This window comes from Pan troglodytes, chromosome 2, assembly GCF_028858775.2.
Source record: "Pan troglodytes isolate AG18354 chromosome 2, NHGRI_mPanTro3-v2.0_pri, whole genome shotgun sequence".
Classification (NCBI taxonomy): Eukaryota; Metazoa; Chordata; class Mammalia; order Primates; family Hominidae; genus Pan; species Pan troglodytes.
The window spans coordinates 41,786,994-41,805,831 of record NC_086015.1 but is presented as its reverse complement, the minus strand read 5'-3'; the positions used below and the strand labels follow the sequence as shown (position 1 = coordinate 41,805,831).

The following is an 18,838-nucleotide window of genomic DNA, read 5'->3' as shown; positions in this document are numbered from 1 at the left end:
TGAAATGTGGCAGTTCTGTGAAAGCACCTGGGTGTGAGAAAAGTCTGCTAAACCTTATTGTTGACTATGAATCAGACTGAGACACTGAGCTCAGCGGGGTTAGCTGTAAAGCCCAGCCCCCTGTGCTAACCCAGATGGCTTCTTAGGGACACTGAAATCTGCATACCAGCAAAGCCACGTTGGAGGTCTGGTTTTGTGGACACAGAGGTTAAAGTAGCAGCTACAGTTTAGTCTGGCAAGTTCCACAAGAATGCCCTGTCACTTCCCCAGAATGTGGGCTTCATCTCTTATTATTTTTAGGGATGCTGTTCATCCCCTTGGATGCGTGCTCCATGCTTTGGCAGAGCCTGTTCTCTCACATCACAACTCTCAAACTCATCTGTGAGTGATGAGCTGAGTGTCCTGTAGCTCTAGGAAGTTATATCTTAGATTAAAAAACAAAACTCCAAGGAAGGAACAGCAGCATGGACGACATGGAGAGGCAAGAAGCACTGATGATCAGGTCCCGTCATCACCACCAATGAGCTGGGTGATCCTGGTTAAGCCCCTACACCTTTCTAAAAAACTTTTCTCTCCATCCTCTTGTTTCCATCCCAGGTACTTCCTGGCTCACATCTCGTCTTCTCTCACCAGCACTATTTCAGGAGGCTTGGAAAGGCCTCCTTGCTGATAGAGTTGTTTTTCTAAGGCACAGGTCTCATCATGTCACTTCTCGGTTTACAGTATCCATGACTTTCCTTTAGGCTGAGCATCTAATTCAGGACACCAGGGCCTTCATACTCTGGTCTCCTTCCTGCCTTTCCAGCTGCTCCCAGGACACATATTTACATTCTAGCCAGTTAGAGGCCTCTCCTCTGTGAGACTGGTGGTCCCCAGCCTCTCTGCAGGCTGCTCTTGCCTCCTGGAATGCCCTTCCATCCTTGTCCATCTGACAAGCTCATTATTGCTCATCTGAAAATGTTCATACTTGACCAGTCTGGCCAACATGGTGAAACCTCGTGTCTACTAAAAATACAAAAATCAGCCAGGCGTGATGGTGTATGTCTGTAGTCCCAGCTACTTGGGAGGCTGAGGCAGGAGAATCACTTGAGCCCGGGAGGTGGAGGCTGCAGTGAGTCAAGGTGGCACCACTGCATTCCAGCCTGGGTAAAAGAGCAAGACTCTGTCTTAAAAAAATAAAACATTAAAAAATAAAATAAAAATGTTCATACCCTTTGATCCATTAATTCAGTACTTGAAAACTTACTCAAAGGAAAGAAATATAAAATATGGAAGAAGTTTTATGCTCAAAGATGTTCACTGCAGAATTATTTATATTGGTACTAAATTAGCGATATCCTAAATGTCTAACATTAGGGCAATAGATAAGTAAACTATGGTCAATCACAAAATATAATACCACAGAACTATTAAAAATGATGACAGTAAAGCTGGTTGTCAAAGCATAATTTTCAAAAAGTTAAAAACATGATTCTCATACAAATATATAGTGAATACGTGGCAAAGATTTATTTAATTTATTATTGAGGAAGTCAGCAGGGTGGCAAAGCTAGTTTTAAAAAGATCAGAAAAAAATGTGTAGTCACGGGAAAAAAATTACTGAAATCAGATTACTAAATCAAATACAAAACTGGCTAATACCCTACAAGGCAATAAATTCTAACCTTTGGGATATTTTCAGTCAAACAGAAATCATTTTTATCTTTACTGGCAAGAGTCATTTATAACTTATCAGCCTTCCGTAAGTTAATAGGTAACTTTACAGAATTTGGGCCCTCCACCAGTGCTTCTCAAATTTTACTGTGTATAAGAATCACATGAGGAACTCTATTAAAATGCAGATTCTGAATTAGAGTCTAGAATGGGGCCTGAGAGCCTAGATTTCAAATAATCTCCCCCATGATGCTGAAGCTGCTGGTCTGTGGACCACACTTTGAGTAGAAAGGGGCGAGGGGATGCTCCGGTATGACACTGAAAGGATATGTAATCATCTTTTTGCCTGATTTCCAAATTTTAGATACTTTTGAAAACATAGTAATAATGTGGGAAAATGATGTTTATTATGCTAAGTTAAAAAATCAGAAGATGCTGGCTCATGCCTATAATCCCAGCACTCTGGGAGGCCAGGGTGGGAGGGTTGCTTGAGCCTAGGAGTTCAAGATGAGCCTGGGTAACATAGTGAGACCTTGTCTCTACAAAGACACAGAAATTAGCTGGGCATGGTGGCATGCAACTGTCGTCCCAGCTATTTGGGAAGCTGAGGCAGAAGGATCATTTGAGCATGGGATATCGAGGCTGAAGTGAGTTGTAACTGTGCCACTGCGCTCCAGCCTGGGTGACAGAGCAAGACCCCGTCCAAAATAAAATAAAATAAAAATAAAATAAAATAAATAGGTTGGGTATGGTGGATCACACCTGTAATTCCAGCACTTTGGGAGACCAAGGCGGGTGGATCAACTTGAGGCCAGGAGCTCAAGCCAGCCTGGCCAACATGGCGAAACCCCGTCTCTACAAAAATTAGCCGGGTGTGGTGGCGCACACCTGTAATCACTTGAATCTAGGATGTGAAGGCTGCAGTGACCTGAGATTCTGCCACTGCACTCCAGCCTGAGCGACACAGTGAGTCTCAAAAAAAATAAAATAAAAAATAAAAAGATTATCTAATACATAGAAGACTTCAGCTTTGCAGAAATACAGTAGGAACCCTTTAAAGTAAACAGGTGTTTTTTGGATATTATGAATATTATTTCTCTTTTCTACTTTTTACTATTTTTTAAATTGAGCATTTTAAAGGCAAGTAAAACCATTTTATTTTTTTAAAGGAGAGACTCTGCTCCAATATCTGCTTTCCCAAGAAGCCTGCCTTACTCCCGTTTTCAGCAGAATTAATCATTCTCTGAGCTCTTGGAAACATAGTGATTTTCAACCTCCTATAGCATCCCAATGTATACAATGGAGCTTCTTAGGTGGGCAGCTAGAACCCAGCCTACTCAGCCCCCATTTGTTTTTATTTTTTGGAGACAGGGTCTCACTCTGTTGCTTAGACTGGAGTGAAGTGGTACAATCTTGGCTTACTATAGCCTCAACCTATACTATAGTCTCAATCACTTGAGGTGGGCTCAAGTGATTCTCCCACCTCAGCCTCCCAAGTAGCTGGGACTACAGGCACACACCACCACAGCCAACTAATTTTTATTATTATTATTTGTAGAGATAGGATTTTGCCATGTTGCCCAGGCTGGTCTTGAACTTCTGGGCTGAAGTTATCTGCATGCCTCAGCCTCCCAAAGTTCTGGGATAACAGGTGTGAGCCACTGCACCTGACCCAGCCCCTCTTTCTAAGCCCTGTTCCTCCCTAACCTGACCTCAGCAGCCCTTAACAAACTCAAGGGAACCCATGGCTCCAACAAAACAGAGTTTTAAAACCACAGCTGTATACTTCAGAGTCCCAGTTCTAGGTCCTTCTCACTCTTTGAGGTAATGATAAATCTTCCTGTCTACGGACTCCAGTAAACTGTGATTTGTATACAATAAAGACATGAATGCATGCATTCCTGTCACCTGAACCAAGGCACTGATTCATTATATGATTCATGAATATACAAATTAATACATTCAACATCATTTCTGCTATAAAATCAGATGAAGTATGAACACGACTCAGTTTGCAACAAAAGAGATGTGGGATTTGAAGTGGAGTCTCTGAGTGTGATTATTTTCTCTCTCCTTCAAAAATATATTTGCAAATGTTATATCTTTTGGGGGAGTCCTGGCCATCCATCCATCTGTCCATCCGCCCATCCACCACCTATCCATCTGTCAATCAACCTGTCCATCTACTCTGTCCATCCGTCTGTCCGTCGTTCCATCCATCCATCCATCCATCCATCCAACCAACCAACCAACCAACCAACAAATGTGTCTGCAGTATCTCCTATGTGCTAGACATTGTGGAAATTCATTGATGAATAAAACAGGCAGTCTTTGCTTTCACAGAACTTCCAGCTTCTAGAGACTACTAGTCAATTAGAAAAATAAATGCAACATTATAACTGTGGAAGTGCTACAAAGGAGAAGTTCATGATGATAAAAGATCCTCATGATAGAGGCATGGGAGTGAACAGAGTTCCCTGAGGAGCCATTTGAGCTGAAGGTGAAAGGACAAGCAGAAGTTTACCAGCTAAACAAGGGAGGGAAGATCATTCCAAGGAAAGGGAACATGATGTGCAAACCCCCTTTGGCATGAGTGAACTTGGCAAGGGTGAGACACTGCCATTGGCCAGTGAACTGGAGCCAACAGGATGAACAAGAAGCAGCAGGAAGATGTTCATGATATGCTGGAGAGACAGGAGCTGGAGGCTGCAGTAAGATCTCCATGCTTTACCTTAAGAGGAATGAGAAGCCACTGGAGGATTTTGAGCAGGGCAGTGATGTGATTTGCATTTTGCAAAGTACACTGCAAAGTGAATCTAGGTCAGAAGAGATAACTGAATGTGGGAGTACAAGGAAAAAGCCCCCGTGAGAGGGCTGCGGGGGAAATGGTTTCCCCAGGTTAGATCCATGCTTTCAGTAAGAAAGCAGGTGGTGTGAAAGGAGAAGATTGACTGAGGAGGAGGAGAAGTCTGCTGGTTTTGGGGGAGTGGCTGTGAGGGTCGTAGCAGGCTGAGCTGGGGAAGGCAGGAGCTCTGGCCAGTGAAGGGATGGCTGATGGCCTGGTGCGGACCCTGGCTGGAGGGCTCACACACTGGACGCTGACTAACAAAACAGACGAAAATGAGGAGTATGAGGATCTGTCTCAAGGGGGCCTCTGAGGAGGGCAAACAGGCCTTTGAGACAGGTCCAGACACTGGCACCCTGCCTGCTTCTGTAGAATTTAACGCACCTGAGGTTGCCAAGCTGGTGTCATGGAGTGGCCAGAAGCCAGCTTCCAGTCTGAGGCAGTGGGTGAACCTAAACCACACTATTTGATTCACTTCTGTGTTTCTGGAAACTTTTATGTTCTAATCAATGCAAATATGCCTACTGTAACAGCTGGCAATGCCCATGTCTCCGCAAGGCCTGAGAATATGATCACAATGGCAGTACATCTCACCCAGGCTTCTGCTGGATGGAGGGCTTCCAGAGACGGAGGGACAGCTCGGTCAATACCATCCAAGAGGAGGTTCAACTCCAGACCTAGGCCAGCTGAAGGTCAATGACAAGGGCAAGATGCTCTCTGCAGTCAACATCACACACTTGTCTCAATAGAAGGAAGGAATTTATATAAAATAAGAAGTGGAAAGAGAATAACATCTGCGACAGTGAGATGACATTTCCACCTGATTCTGATTCCATCTAATAGTCAGTGCAGGTGTAGGGGAGGGAGGAGGGAGACAGGGTGGTTGGGGCTGGAATAAATGTTTTCAGCAGAACCATGCCTCAGATAGCTCTCAGAACTCAGCCTAGAAGGCAAGCCAGTTCAGAGGAACAGGGAGACTTATGGAGACGACATAAATGAACAGAAAATAAACTGTACATTTGGCAAGACTGGCACTGTAAGTCTGTGCTGCGATGAACAGAGATGTCAAACATGCCCCATGCCTGCCAGGTGTCATGTTTCCAAAATCCCTTGCTCTGTCAGAGTTTGCAGAGGAATGAGCTGGGCTTTCTAATTCCTGTTACTGGTAATGGACCACATTTGTAGAGTACTTACTATGCACCAGGCACCATGCTGAGAGGTTTACTATCTACTACTCCCCATAATCCTCACATTGCTCTTGAGAGAGAGAGGGGATGGAGCTCATTTACCTCAAGCGATGGAGAATCCCGAGGAGTCTTCATTCTCCCTTTGACTGCACATCTGTGCATCTAGTTAAGGACCAGGACACAATGGGAAGAGTTCCAAAGCCAACTGACCACCAAATAAGTCTGAGCATGATGTGCTCCTGAGGCCATTAGAGCCAAGGGTCACTCCTAAGACAGAGGGTCAGCTGTCTACCACCCAGGAATGCGATTCCTCCCACCTGCTCTGTGTGTGGGCTCTGGGCTACAGGACAGCACAGGCCAGAGGGGTAAGGGGTCAAGGGAGACTCAGGGCTCGCCAACAGGCAGAGCTGTGGCCACAAATTGCTCTTCCACTGACCGGCTGTGGGGCATCCGGCAGGCTCCTTCACTCCCGGAGCCTCTGTTTCAACAGAAGATGGAAGTTGTAGTGCCTAGTTCACAGGTGTGATGTCAGAGTGGCAGGAGGTAATCATAGCACATGCCTAGCACTTCACAGGAATTCAGCAGATTCGAGCCCACCTCACACAATGAGGTCATTCATCTTAATGGGACACGGACACGCACACTGAGCAGAGCACCCAAGCTCTGAGTGCAGAACATTTCCATCTGTGGCCAAGACTCGGTTCTCTGCCCAGATCCTTTTGGGTCCCCTCTCTTGATTTGGCCTGCCCAGCCCCCAGGTTTGTCATGCCTTCACTTCTAGAGGCCTGCCTCACTTTTAGAGGGTAAAGTGGCTTGGGGTTACTACCTCTGGAACAGCCCCAACCAATGACTGGCAGATACAGGAGTGTGAGACCCCAGCTCCCCTGCTTCCAGGCAGGACCAACTCCGAGGTCAAGATCAGGGTGGGGCTAAGATGGTCCCTGAAATCTCACCCTTGCTTCCCTTCTCCTCTTTCCTATCCTGTCCCATTTATTTCTGGGTCTCATTAGGAGCATCTCCCTAAATAAACTGCTTACATGATGCCCTCATCTCAGGGTCTGCTTCTTGAGAATCCAGCCCAAGACACCATCTGACTTCATCTTGAATGCCTGATCTTCCTTGTCCACGTGGGAAATTCCTTCAATACTTGTTTGGGGGTCACTCCTTCTGTGAAGCCTGTCTTGACCTCTTCAGCACAGATACTCTGGGCACGTATGCATACAGTGCTGCAGGGGTGTGATGTGTGTGCACGTTTGTGTGTGTGTGTATGTGTGTTGACCTGTTTGGGGCTGTGGAAGTCTTGAGGGTAAAAATTTCATCTTGTTCATAGTTACTGGGGGTATAACTAGCATCTAGTGAAAGCCTCTGATGGACTGGGCAACCTTCTGAGAATACAACTTTCCATAGCAGTGGCTTCTTTAGAGCCCACGGGTCCAGTGAGGGGGAATGGAAGCCACCAAGAGGGAGTTCCAGGAACCTCACCCCTGAGTCAACCAAAGCATATTTCAATTTAGAAATGGGTTCTGTTGCCTAAAAATAATAATGATGATGATCATACTCATGATGATGACTGGAAACTTTGATTTAGAGTAAACTGACCAGGACTTGAGGATTTGGGGAGAAGGGGGCTCATTTTTCATGTGGTTCATCTCCTTGGCCATCTATTTATGCAATGACAGCCACTATTAGCAGAGTGCCACCATGGATATGCTGTGCAAGGGGCTTTGCATCGAGATGACACTGGATCACTTCCAGCCCTCCAGGATAAGCATTCCTTACGTGTGAGTGGCACCGGTCACTGCACCTTCACTGACATAGACATACTGTCCACTTGCTCTATCTCCTCTGCCACCCTGACCTCTTGCCAGGTGAAAATCGCAGCCTTCTAACCAGCTCCTTATTTCCACCCTTGCCCCTAAAATCCACCATCCACACAGTGGCCTGTGATTTTTAAAGAACATACATTGGGCCGGGCGCGGTGGCTCACGCCTGTAATCCCAGCACTTTGGGAGGCCGAGGCGGGCGGATCACGAGGTCAGGAGATCGAGACCATCCTGGCTAACACGGTGAAACCCCGTCTCTACTAAAAATACAAAAAAATTAGCCGGGCGTGGTAGCGGGCGCCTGTAGTCCCAGCTACTCGGGAGGCTGAGGCAGGAGAATGGCGTGAACCCGGGAGGCGGAACTTGCAGTGAGCCGAGATCGCGCCACTGCACTCCAGCCTGGGCGACAGAGCGAGACTCCGTCTCAAAAAAAAAAAAAAAAAAAAAAAGAACATACATTGGATCATGCCATTCCCTGCTCCAAACAGAAGCTTTCAATGGCTTTCCTTTGTAACTGCCCAATGGTGTTACCTGGCATGGACCCTGCCTAGGTCTACCACGGTTCTCTTCACTGCTAACCAGCTTCCTGTTACCTGGTCTTTCAGTGCCTTGAAGAGGCCAAGCCTTTTGGGGCTCCATACAGCTCTCCTCCCCAACCGAGACATTCTTCTTCCTCATGCTTGGCAAGCGAATTCCTTCTCATCTGCCAGTCTCAGCTTCCTTGGAGAAACATTCCTCGACCCCCAATCTAAAGCAGGCTACTCCCTGGGGACTAACCTCAACTGAAAATAGAATTCTTGTTTGCATCCTTGCTGACTGCTGCCCCCTCGGCCAGCTCTGGGAGGGCACGGATCATGTCTCTTTTGTTCCCCATCGAGTCCCCAGTGCCTAGCACAGTGCCTGGCTCTTAGCAAGCCCTCAATAAATATTCATCAAACAAATAAGCAAATGATGACCATTAGAAAATATGACTCGTGTGTTTGGAAAACTATACCATGAGTTTTCTCAATTCTTGATGGTCAGAGCTTAATTCTCACATGTGGGGAGGTGGGTGAAGAGAAAGAACTACTCACCACCCACTGCTGATGGCATAGGATGGGGGCAGTGATGACCCTTCAACAACCCTCCTCTTCATCCTACATCTCAGCATAATGTGAGGTTAAAGGGGGGAAAGATTCTGTTGTCACATGGAACATGATTGTAACTATAATTGGTCACATAAATGATAAATAACAAGTCACAGTCTATTTCATGACAGTAAAAGCGGTAAACTTTGCCTCTAGAAGCAGTACACCAAAGGAATGGTAAGTGGCATTTTTTTGAAGTAATCTTGCTTGCCATGTTGAAAGATGCCTCTCTGGTTGAGATACCAGGCTTGCATCTTTGGTGGGGGCAGTGTTAGGGAGTGGTGTGAAGGGGCAACTCACATGTGGGCAGGACTGTGGAGGGGCTGTGCCACCCTGAGCAGCAGCTATGCACCAGCCCTTCTTCTAGGAGCTTCATGCTGGTATCACTGAACCTTCTCAGCAACTCCAGAAAATAGAAAGGTTTCTGCCTGACTCCCGAGCACGAGGTAGAGAGAAGCCAGGGATAGCTGTGTCCAGTGTCCAGGACACCATGCCAGACTTCCTGCGCCTGGATGCAGCCTATAGCCCTCAGGTTTCCAGATCCCTCTGATTTTTGGTCTGGTTCTCCAGCCTTCCAGCGCAATTCTGAGCACTTCCACTGGATAGCCTTCGAATCCATTCTGATTCTGCTGAAATGAGACAGAGCCAGTCTTTCCAGCTGGCACCAAAGACCTCAGTCTGGTGCATGCTCCATATGGCAGCAGCTTACCGACTCATCTGTGGACTTACAAGTTTATCATGTATTCTGCTATTTGAAAATATCAAGAAAATAGCAAGAATTCATGCACGCTTCTCACACAGACTGAGACGGGAGTTTGAGGGGATGTCTTGCAGTAACAGAGCTGATTCCATAAAGTCTTGATTTGCCTTGGGGGAGTTTCTGGCTTCAGGGGTCCTTTCCTCTTCTGTGGGCCTCAGTAACCAATTCAGGGATCAGAGAAAGCGCCTTCACCCCTCAGCCTCACCTGATAACTTTTTATGGCTGCACGAAGACAGATGAACGTCTCCGGAGCCTACTCATTTTCTTTCTGAAGGCCTTCTCAGAGATAGATTCCTTTTCTTTCTGCAGGCCAGCTTTCCAGGGCATGATTAACTACGTTTCTCCTGTTCTTCATCTTTATAGTTTCTGTGGGCCTCAAACAACACTTTCTGCATTTTCCCCTCTCACCCCCTAATCACTCCCTGAAAGGTAAGTAGAGTTGGGTTGAAGATGAAATTCAACATGTAATTGGCACCTCGCAACCAGCACTTTGATTCTGCAGTCACACAGGTCTCACATGGCATTCTCAGGTTTGGGTCTGTACAGAGCCAGGTCTGGCTGATGTGGCTGGTCCTAGAAACATGCTAACACGCTCCCTGAGAAACGCCCTGGAGCCTGTCATTAGTGAACCAGGCAAAGCCTCAAGAATCTATGACATATTTCTAGTTATTCACCCAAATGCTGTGTAAAGCACAACTTGTACCATGGCATAAAAATAAAAGATATAAAGACTCACAGGACATGTGCGCATGCTCCAGACGCCCTGGAGGCTTCCTGTGCCAGTGTTCCCACATGTGGCATAAACCTGAGGGCATCATGTTATGAGACGGGGGCTGCAGTGACTCGCAGGATCAGGCATTTCAACTGAGAGAACCGAGCGGAATGGGAAATCAGCAAGATGAAGCCCTCTCCTGCTCCCAGGCACCCCTCTACCAACAGCCTCCTGTGAGAGCAGATTAGTCTCTATCCAGAAATTAAGGGAGAGATTGCTCATAAAGATGACAAGCTGCTGCCATTTCTAAAAGATGTATATGTTGATTCCAAAGATCTTGTGTCTTCCGCGCAGGTAAAAGCTGCTGAAACACATCAAGAGCCAAAGGAATTCAGATTGCTGAAAGGTCATCACTTTGATATGATAAATATTAAGAGCATTCCCAAAGGCAAAATTTCCATTGTAGAAGCACTGACACTTCTTAACAATCACAAACTATCCAGAAACATGGACTGCTGAGAAAATAGCGCAAGAATACCAATTAGAACAGAAAGATGTGAATTCCCTTCTTAAATATTTTGTTACTTTTGAAGTCAAAATCTTCCCTCCTGAAGACAACAAAGCAATACAATCAAAATGAAGAAAATCACAAAAATTTCCTATGTGTACTCCTCATCCCTCATCCTGACTATTTTCTCATTTTTGGCATATTAAATTATGTTAATTACCAAATGTTTAATGCTCTCATTGTGAGAGCATAGTCTTTTTTTTTTTTTTTTTGAGACGGAGTCTCACTCTGTCACCCAGGCTGGAGTGCAGTGGCGTGATCTCAGCTCACTGCAAGCTCTGCCTTCTGGATTCACGCCATTCTCCTGCCTCAGCCTCCCGAGTAGCTGGGACTACAGGCACCCGCCACCACACCCAGCTCTTTTTTTTTTTTTTTTTTTGGTATTTTTTAGTAGAGACAGGGTTACACCATGTTAGCCAGGATGGTCTCGATCTCTTGACCTTGTGATCCACCCGCCTCGGCCTCCCAAAGTGCTAGGATTACAGGTGTGAGCCACCACGCCTGGCTGAGAGCATACTCTTAATATGTATTGAGCTCCCTGACTTTTCAAGATTGCCATGGAATATATTTTGTTTTCTTTTAATTTGGTTTAGGCATATTTTATATGTACATGTCAGCATGTCTAATCAGTACATCTGCACCTTTATTATAAGTAAAAGAGTTAATTTGCTATTTTAGGCACATCATACCAACTCTTAAATTGGTCAGATGACCCCTTGGGAAATGTCCTGAATCCCTCATTTAAGTTTTACTTTCCAAGTTAGGTGTTTAGTTCATTCTTCATATGTGATAGTGAAAGTAAAAGCTTTCCTGACTCGTAAGACTGACGTTTTCTTGTTAGGGAAAGAGACTCGATAGCAAGGTAGACTAACAGTATTTCCCAAATAAAGGCACACAGGAGAAAATAATGAATCAATAGAATCTAATTAAAATTACTACCCCAGGGAATAAGAAGTATTGAGGATTTATTTTATTTTGAATTGGTTTTAAGTATGGAATAATCATCTTTACAGTTATAAAAAAAATTAGTGTTTACAAAATGTTGGGCATTTCTGCTTTGACAAACAAACAGGTAAGTCCCGTGGCCTTCAGAGGCAGGCAGCAGTAGAAACTTTCCAAAAAGTAATAATTTCTCTGGATTTAACATGGAAATAGAAAAATTTAAAGAATAATTAAATTAAAAAACCATGGTAAATGAAATGTGGTGATTATATACAGTTTCGGATGTTAATGCTAGTTGAGAGAAGAGAGAAAAAATATCAAGTAGAAGCAGAGGACAGGATCATTGGAAGGGACCTGAGAAATTGCCGCTTCATCCATTTTAGCACACTTATTAGCATGGCATGTACCAATATTAGGATATTGAGTGAGAGTGTGTGAGTTTAGCTCTGCCTAATATATTACTGCTTGTGGGATCTTTGGGAGACTGTATCCTCTTTGAGATTGAATTTCTTCTATAAAATGAGCATAATACTACCTTACTTAAATTTAAGGGTCATCATGAAGATAAATGAAACAGTAAAGTACTACAAAGGACCAAGCAAATACGAATTATTTTTTGCAGTGGAGAAACAAGCGCCCAGTGAGAATATATGACCTAAGGTTCTGTAGTTTATGACCTAACCAGGCCCAGAATGAAGTTTTTCACATCCTAGTAGTGTGTTTTTTCTGTTTTGCCAAAAAACAGCATACCTCAGAGAAGGAAAAAAGTGTGAATTGTGGGTATATTGGGGTTATCAGTGTGCTTCTGAGGGAAGACAGGCATCACTACTTCCCAGAGATGCCCCGGAAATGATATAGAAGATGCTGAAGAATTCAACGTGAAAACAGAATGAGGCATTTGTAGTAATGCTGAGAACAGAAAAATGGACTAAGTGGAAAATTTGTTTGCATGTCTTTGAATGTAGATTTGTTATGTGAACAAACTACCTAGTTTATTTTTAGTTCAATACAATAATTGTTTTAAGAAAACATGAAATAACTACTCAATATAAAATGCATTTTAAAACTCCTATTAAAAAAGATCACAGGAAAATTGCTTGATTTCTCCATCAGTTAAATTTACCACCGTGCACACGTTATGTGGTTAAAAATCTGATTGTTTTCCTCCCCACTCGATACCAAATGCAAGTACATTTCCTGTTCCTTCCAAGGCCATAACAATTTGGTGCCTAATCTAAAATCTTTGAAACTTTGCCTAATTTAAATTTGGTGGCGAGGCTCTATGGAAATTCCCCTTCAGACTGATAGTTGACAGAAGGCCAGGCATTCAGAAGAATCACGCAGGGAAGAACGTATTTGTTCTAAAAAGGCGAACCTTCCCACTCAGAAAAGATTTTTTTTTTTCCTGCCAGGAAAATTGAGAACAACAGATTGTAGAACTTCATTGTAGCTCATGGACTGAAAAGGCAAAGTCATGGAAAGGAGGGAGAAGGGGCATTGTGGAATTCCCATGTGTGTTAATTTTTTCTTAGGAGTGCTAAAAAAAAACTCTCAGCCTCTTCCCAAGAACTCTTGATAATGAAAATGTCACCATAGTGCTCAAAATGGAACAGTAATTAATGGAAGTGGTATTTTGGGGGAGTATAGATGACTTGGAATCCAAAAACGAGATGTTAAGCAACATTTTCCTGGATCCCACAGTCTAGTCCTATAATGGAAGGCAATATGCCCAGTGATTTTTTTTTTTTCATCTACACAAGGGATTCCACGTGTAGAAAACCTGTTAGCTATTTCCATTAGCTTCCACTTATTAACACTGTGGTTTACCAGAACATTCTAAACCTCTCATGTTGGGCATGTATTTCATTCTATAAAACTTTTAAACCAGAACTATGACAATGAGCAGGGAACCACTTTTCTTTTTCACTTTCCCAGGTGGAGGTCTGAATTGGCAGTTAAATGGCCAGAAGGCAGGGAAGAAAAGGGAAACGCCAACTCCAAATATCTGACCTGCCAGAAAAACTGACCCTAAGTAGTAAATGACCCAGCATCATTCCATTTGGTTTCTATTATTAAAATTAGTGCCTGGCCTGAGCCAACAGGTGGAGGCTGCAGTGAGCCATGATTGCACCACTGCACTCCAGCCTGGGTGACAAAGCAAGACCTTTCTCAAACAAACAAAGAAACAAACAAACAAACAAAAATAGTGCTTGGACAACTTATCTTGTGGGTAGAGCATAAAAGTCTGCATGGAACACTCATTCTCTTCACTGAGTAGGGAATGCCCAACCCCTCACTCATTCAGGAATTCATTTTCATCCCAGACTCACTGATGTTCTCATCTCTTGCTCACCAAAAATGGACAGGACTGAAGTTTTATTGAGGTCCTAAGCATTATTATTATTGGGTTTTTTTTTTTTTTTTTGAGATGGAGTCTTACTCCGTTGCCCAGGCTGGAGCAGAGTGGCATGATCTTGGCTCACTGCAACCTCCGCCTCCGGGTTTCAAGTGATTCTCCTGCCTCAGTTCCCAAGTAGCTGGGATTACAAGAGCCTACCACCACGACTGGCTAATTTTTATATTTTTTAGTAGAGACAGTGTTTCGCCATGTTGGTCTTGAACTCCTGATCTCAGGTGATCCACCTGCCCAGCATTTATTTTCTATATGAAACTTTCCCAACAAAGGTCTTGTAAGAGTAGTCTTTGGTTTGAACCCCATTCTGACATTTTGACATGTGGTGTCTCCACTGTTGTCAGAGAGTAAGTTAACAACAGTTTCTAAGCACATAATCATTATAAACTTATCACTTTTGTAAATGTGTCACAGCAACACTGACTGTTCTAAGAGAGGGTAAATTCCACAGAAGGGGACGCAGGCAGGTAGCATCATTGCACAGCTCACTGGCAAAAGAAGTGCATCGGCTACTGTCTCCTCCTCTACTCCCCTGGGATCTGAGTGTGGGCGTCAAATACAGGATGAACCTCCCTCAACCCCCCTGCTCCTGCAAGAACAACAATAAAAGGCAATAAAATTCCAAGGCCATAGCTTCCCTCCAGCCTCTCCCACACCTCCACTCTCAGCCTCGTGGTTTGCCACACCCTCCTGTGTCTCTGAGGCCTTGGTACCAACTGCACTTTATGGAGGAGAAGGGGGTGGTAAATAGTTAAAGAGCAGTTACTAGGTCTTGGCAATTTGGATGTAATCTCTTTAAGTCATTCAAACAACTTGTTTTTAAAACACCCAGTGTTTGCCTGTAATCTCAGTGTTTTGGGAGGCTGAGGCAGGAGGATCGCTTGAAGCCAGGAGTTTGAGACCAGCCTGAGCAACATTGGGGAACCCTATCCTGACAAAAAAAATTTAAAAAATTTAAAAATTAGGCATGGTAGTGTGCCTGTAGTCCTAGCTACTCTGGAGGCTAAGGTGAGAGGATCCCTTGAGGCCAGGTATTCAAGGCTACAGGGAGTTATGACTGCACACCAGCCTGAGTGACAGAGTGAGACCCTGTCTCTTAAAAACCAAACCAAACCAAACCAAAACACAGTATTTACCCATGGAGTAATGTGACGGGTAAGGCAGATGTGGTCTGTCTTAGGAAAGGTCTAAGAAAGATATAAATAGTCCTGGCTCCACAGTGGAAATCCAACTCTGTTGAGGTGGGGGTACTTCCAGACCATTTTCCCTTTGGACAATCATAGCAGGAAATGTTCACATAATGATGGCATCCTAAAGGACAATGCTATCACAAGAACGAACCACAGAAGTTCTCCAGGGGGGCCTGGAAGCCAAGGCAGGCATAGTCTTGGGTCTGCCACAAACCCAACATCTTGGCTCAGAGACTGTCTTGACCCTCAAATTCCAGCTCCAGGTCTCCAAGTCACCCAGCTTCCCTTGCCCTCTGAGGAGGGCTGTCCTGGGGTGGCTGACTCACCGTCACCTCTTCTGGGTTCCCATGAGCTATTTCCACCACCCTTAGGGCAGGATCCACCTTGACCTTGGCGCGGGACATGAACTGGATGACAGACGAACTGTCCTGTGGAAGAAACAACACAACTTACTTGAAGATTTTTCGATGATAATGGCTGGGCCTTAAGAGGGACTGGGCAGAACTGAAATTCCATGATTCCATGTAGCCCAGACAAAAATTTTATCATTGAACTAGATACCTCTCCATCCCAGGCACCCACATAAACACAGACTAGGGTCTCTCTTGAGGATTCTTTGCAGATCATGGTGGATGGTGGGAAATGATGGAGTTTGCCAGTAATCAACACACGCAAGCTGTGTGCTGTGGTTTCCAAGCAGTCAGAGCCAGATATTTGGATATTGATATTGACATGTTCACGAAGAGTTGAGGATAAATAAAGCTGTTTAATTGTGTAGAGCAAATCTAGGCCTGGCATTCCACAGAAGGCATCTGATCTACATTTTATAGGCATCTTCCTGCCTTGACCACAACCCTCAAACCCTTCATATGAGTTGCTTTTAACTCTTTCTTTGCTCTTAAATGAAGTCGTTTTGGAATCAAAACCATTAAACATTGAAAGAGGATGCCTGATGGAGAGATGGGGAAGGGGTAAATATCTGGCTTATGAATTAAGGAGAAAGGGGCAGGGGTATAAGGGAGCACAGCTAAGACTCCGGAATCACCCCCCAGCCAGAGGCAGGCAGAGGTCTTCCTGTGGGCTCAGATTCAAAGACACTGATCCAGATAACCAGAAAATGGCGCCAAAGCAGGGATGGAGAAAGAATTTGGAAGAAGACAGGGACTGGAAAAACTGTGGCCTGGGGAGAAGCCAGAACCTCAAGCCAGTGGTACAGGTTGATTGTGGGGCAGAAGGGCAGCCTGGCTTCTGTCGTGGAAACAGATAGCAGAGAACTAGTGCATTCAACATTCTACCTGTGGGGCAGGAGGGGCTCCACAGGCAAGGTGTCTTGTGGTGTCCCCACCTACATCTACCCAGCTTGCCTGTCATGCAAGGAGCTTACACTCAAATGCCACCTTTGGTTAAACCCTCAAAGAAACAGTAAGGTAGAGGACTCCACAGAAAACAGTTCCAAGGGTACCCTTTGCTCATCTCTGCCAAAGAAACCACAAAGACCTTCCTGGGGCACACAGGGACCCCGGTCTGTATATGTGACTTGGGAGTTATGCACCAATTATCATTCTTTTCTTAAAACAACCATAAGACACATTTTAAATGCTTTTGGGAAGCTTGTCATTCAAAAGAGTTACTCCAGTTAACTCACTTTAAGCAAGAAATAATTTTAAGCAACAAATAATCTTTTACCAATTTAACAGTTTTATAAAGTTGGGGTTTTATGTATCAGGATATGCTGTATTTTCAATCTTGAATAATAATAATAATCTTGGGCCAGGCACGATGGTTAAGGCCTGTAATCCCAGCACTTTGAGAGACTGAAGTGGGAGGATCACTTGAGGCTAGGAGGTCAAGTCCAGCCTGGGGAAACATCCTATCTCTACAAAAGATTAAAAAAAAATTCACCTGTCATGGTAGCATGTGCCTGCAGTCCTAGCTGAGGACTAGCTGAGGCAGGAAGATCACTTGAGCTCAGGAGTTTGAGGCTGCAGTGAGCTATGATTGCGCCACTGTACTCCCATCTGGGTGACAGAGCAAGATCCTGTCTCTAAAAATATTTTTTAAAATAAAAACATTAAAATAAATAAAAATACACTTGGATATTAATAACGATAATGATGATGATAATTGCCAACATTACAGGCCAAGCAGACGAGGAGTCTGGCACAGGATGGGCCCCCACGGTTGTAGAATCAGTGAGAAAAGCCTTACAGACTGAAAGAAGAATACTTCCAAAAAAATCCGAATCCTACGGTGATTTTTTTTTTTTTTTTTTTGAGACAGAGTCTCGCTCTGTTGCCCAGGCTGGAGTGCAATGGCACGATCTTGGCTCACTGCAACCCCCACCTCCCAGGTTCAAGCGATTCTTCTGCCTCAGCCTCCCGAGTAGCTGAGACTACAGGTGCCCACCACCATGCCAGGCTAATTTTTGTATTTTTTAGTAGAAATGGGGTTTCACCATGTTGGCCAGGCTGGTCTTGAATTCCTGACCTTGTGATATGCCCACCTCAGCCTCCCAAAGTGCTGGGATTACAGGCGTGAGCCACTGCGCCCGGCTCCTACAGTGATTTTAAAGATCAGATCCTACATTTCAAATGAAAACTTGTTAAGGTCAAAACAGTAAAACCTCAAATTCCCTTGTCTGGGGCCAGATCTTGAGGTCAAAAGGAAAATAAACACGACTGTAGGCCCAGGCAAACCACAAGGCTGGCGCTGCTCCACATCCTTCGGGAGGCCTGGAGCCATGTGGGCTCCACTCCCCAAGGGAGGCTGTAGCTGGCTTCAGGGCAACTGAAGCTCTGGGAGCAGCTGGGGCCCCATCTGGCTTCCAGGTCAACTTTGTTCTAAGCTTTTCTCTGCACCTGGAAGTGCTCCTGGTTTCTGCTGAAAGGGCACATGGAGAATGAGCCTTGAAGGCTTCATATGACACCCTACAGCTTCCAGCTCTCTTGCCTGCGGCTCTACTGGCCTGGCTGGCCCATGGGGACAGTAGTCACTGGGACATGTTCCTTGGCAAAGGGTCACCACTGGCTGCCGGGATAGAAAAGCAGAAGAACCAGGCTGCAGAGCTGTGCATGATTAAGTGCAAATAACTGAAGTGCAAGCAGCAGCCATCTGGGTTGAGGATAAAGGAAACATCAGAGTGGCTTACAGCCACCAGTGCTGTCACCAGGGCTCTATGGACAGTGGCAAGTATGGCACAGGCAATAAAACTGTCTGCAGCACCATTTTTGAAGAATACAAACAGGACAGGTACATATGCAGAGGCATAGTCCTCCAGCCTGGCCTGGGGACACATTTCAGGAAGGTACTTCTCCAGACGTGGGGTTTTCCAGCCTCCCTTATGGAATCAGAGGATGGCCAGTGGTGCTCTAAGTCAGGCCTGGTCCTCCTCCAACACTGTCCTTTATAAAGGGAGAGGTACAAAGGGAGAAGAAAGCACTGCAGTGTGAGTCCAACTTGCCCCAAACCAGTTTCCCTCCAGAGCAAACCAGGGAAACCAGAACTATGCACAGCTCTCTTCAGGTGTGTGAGGGCTGTAACGGCTACAGATTGAAAATGGAAAAACATCCCCTGATGCCTGCATCCTCTCAGGTCAGTGTGTTACCTCTGTGCCTATTT

General features: G+C 44.9%; 1 protein-coding gene across 6 annotated transcripts in view; it reads right to left on the bottom strand.

Moving 5' to 3' along the window:
- ITGA9 (integrin subunit alpha 9) overlaps nt 1–18,838 on the bottom strand; it is a 374,600-nt gene that overhangs the window by 23,171 nt on the left and 332,591 nt on the right. For 4 of the 6 annotated variants that reach the window (XM_526172.9, XM_054681668.2, XM_054681665.2 and 1 more), the window contains one exon: nt 15,547–15,648. In XM_526172.9, coding sequence (XP_526172.3) covers nt 15,547–15,648 — 102 coding nt within the window. Of the gene's footprint in view, nt 1–10,298; nt 10,472–15,546; nt 15,649–18,838 lie in introns of those variants that run through there. The other 2 variants (XM_054681666.2, XM_054681667.2) reach the window with 2 other exon arrangements.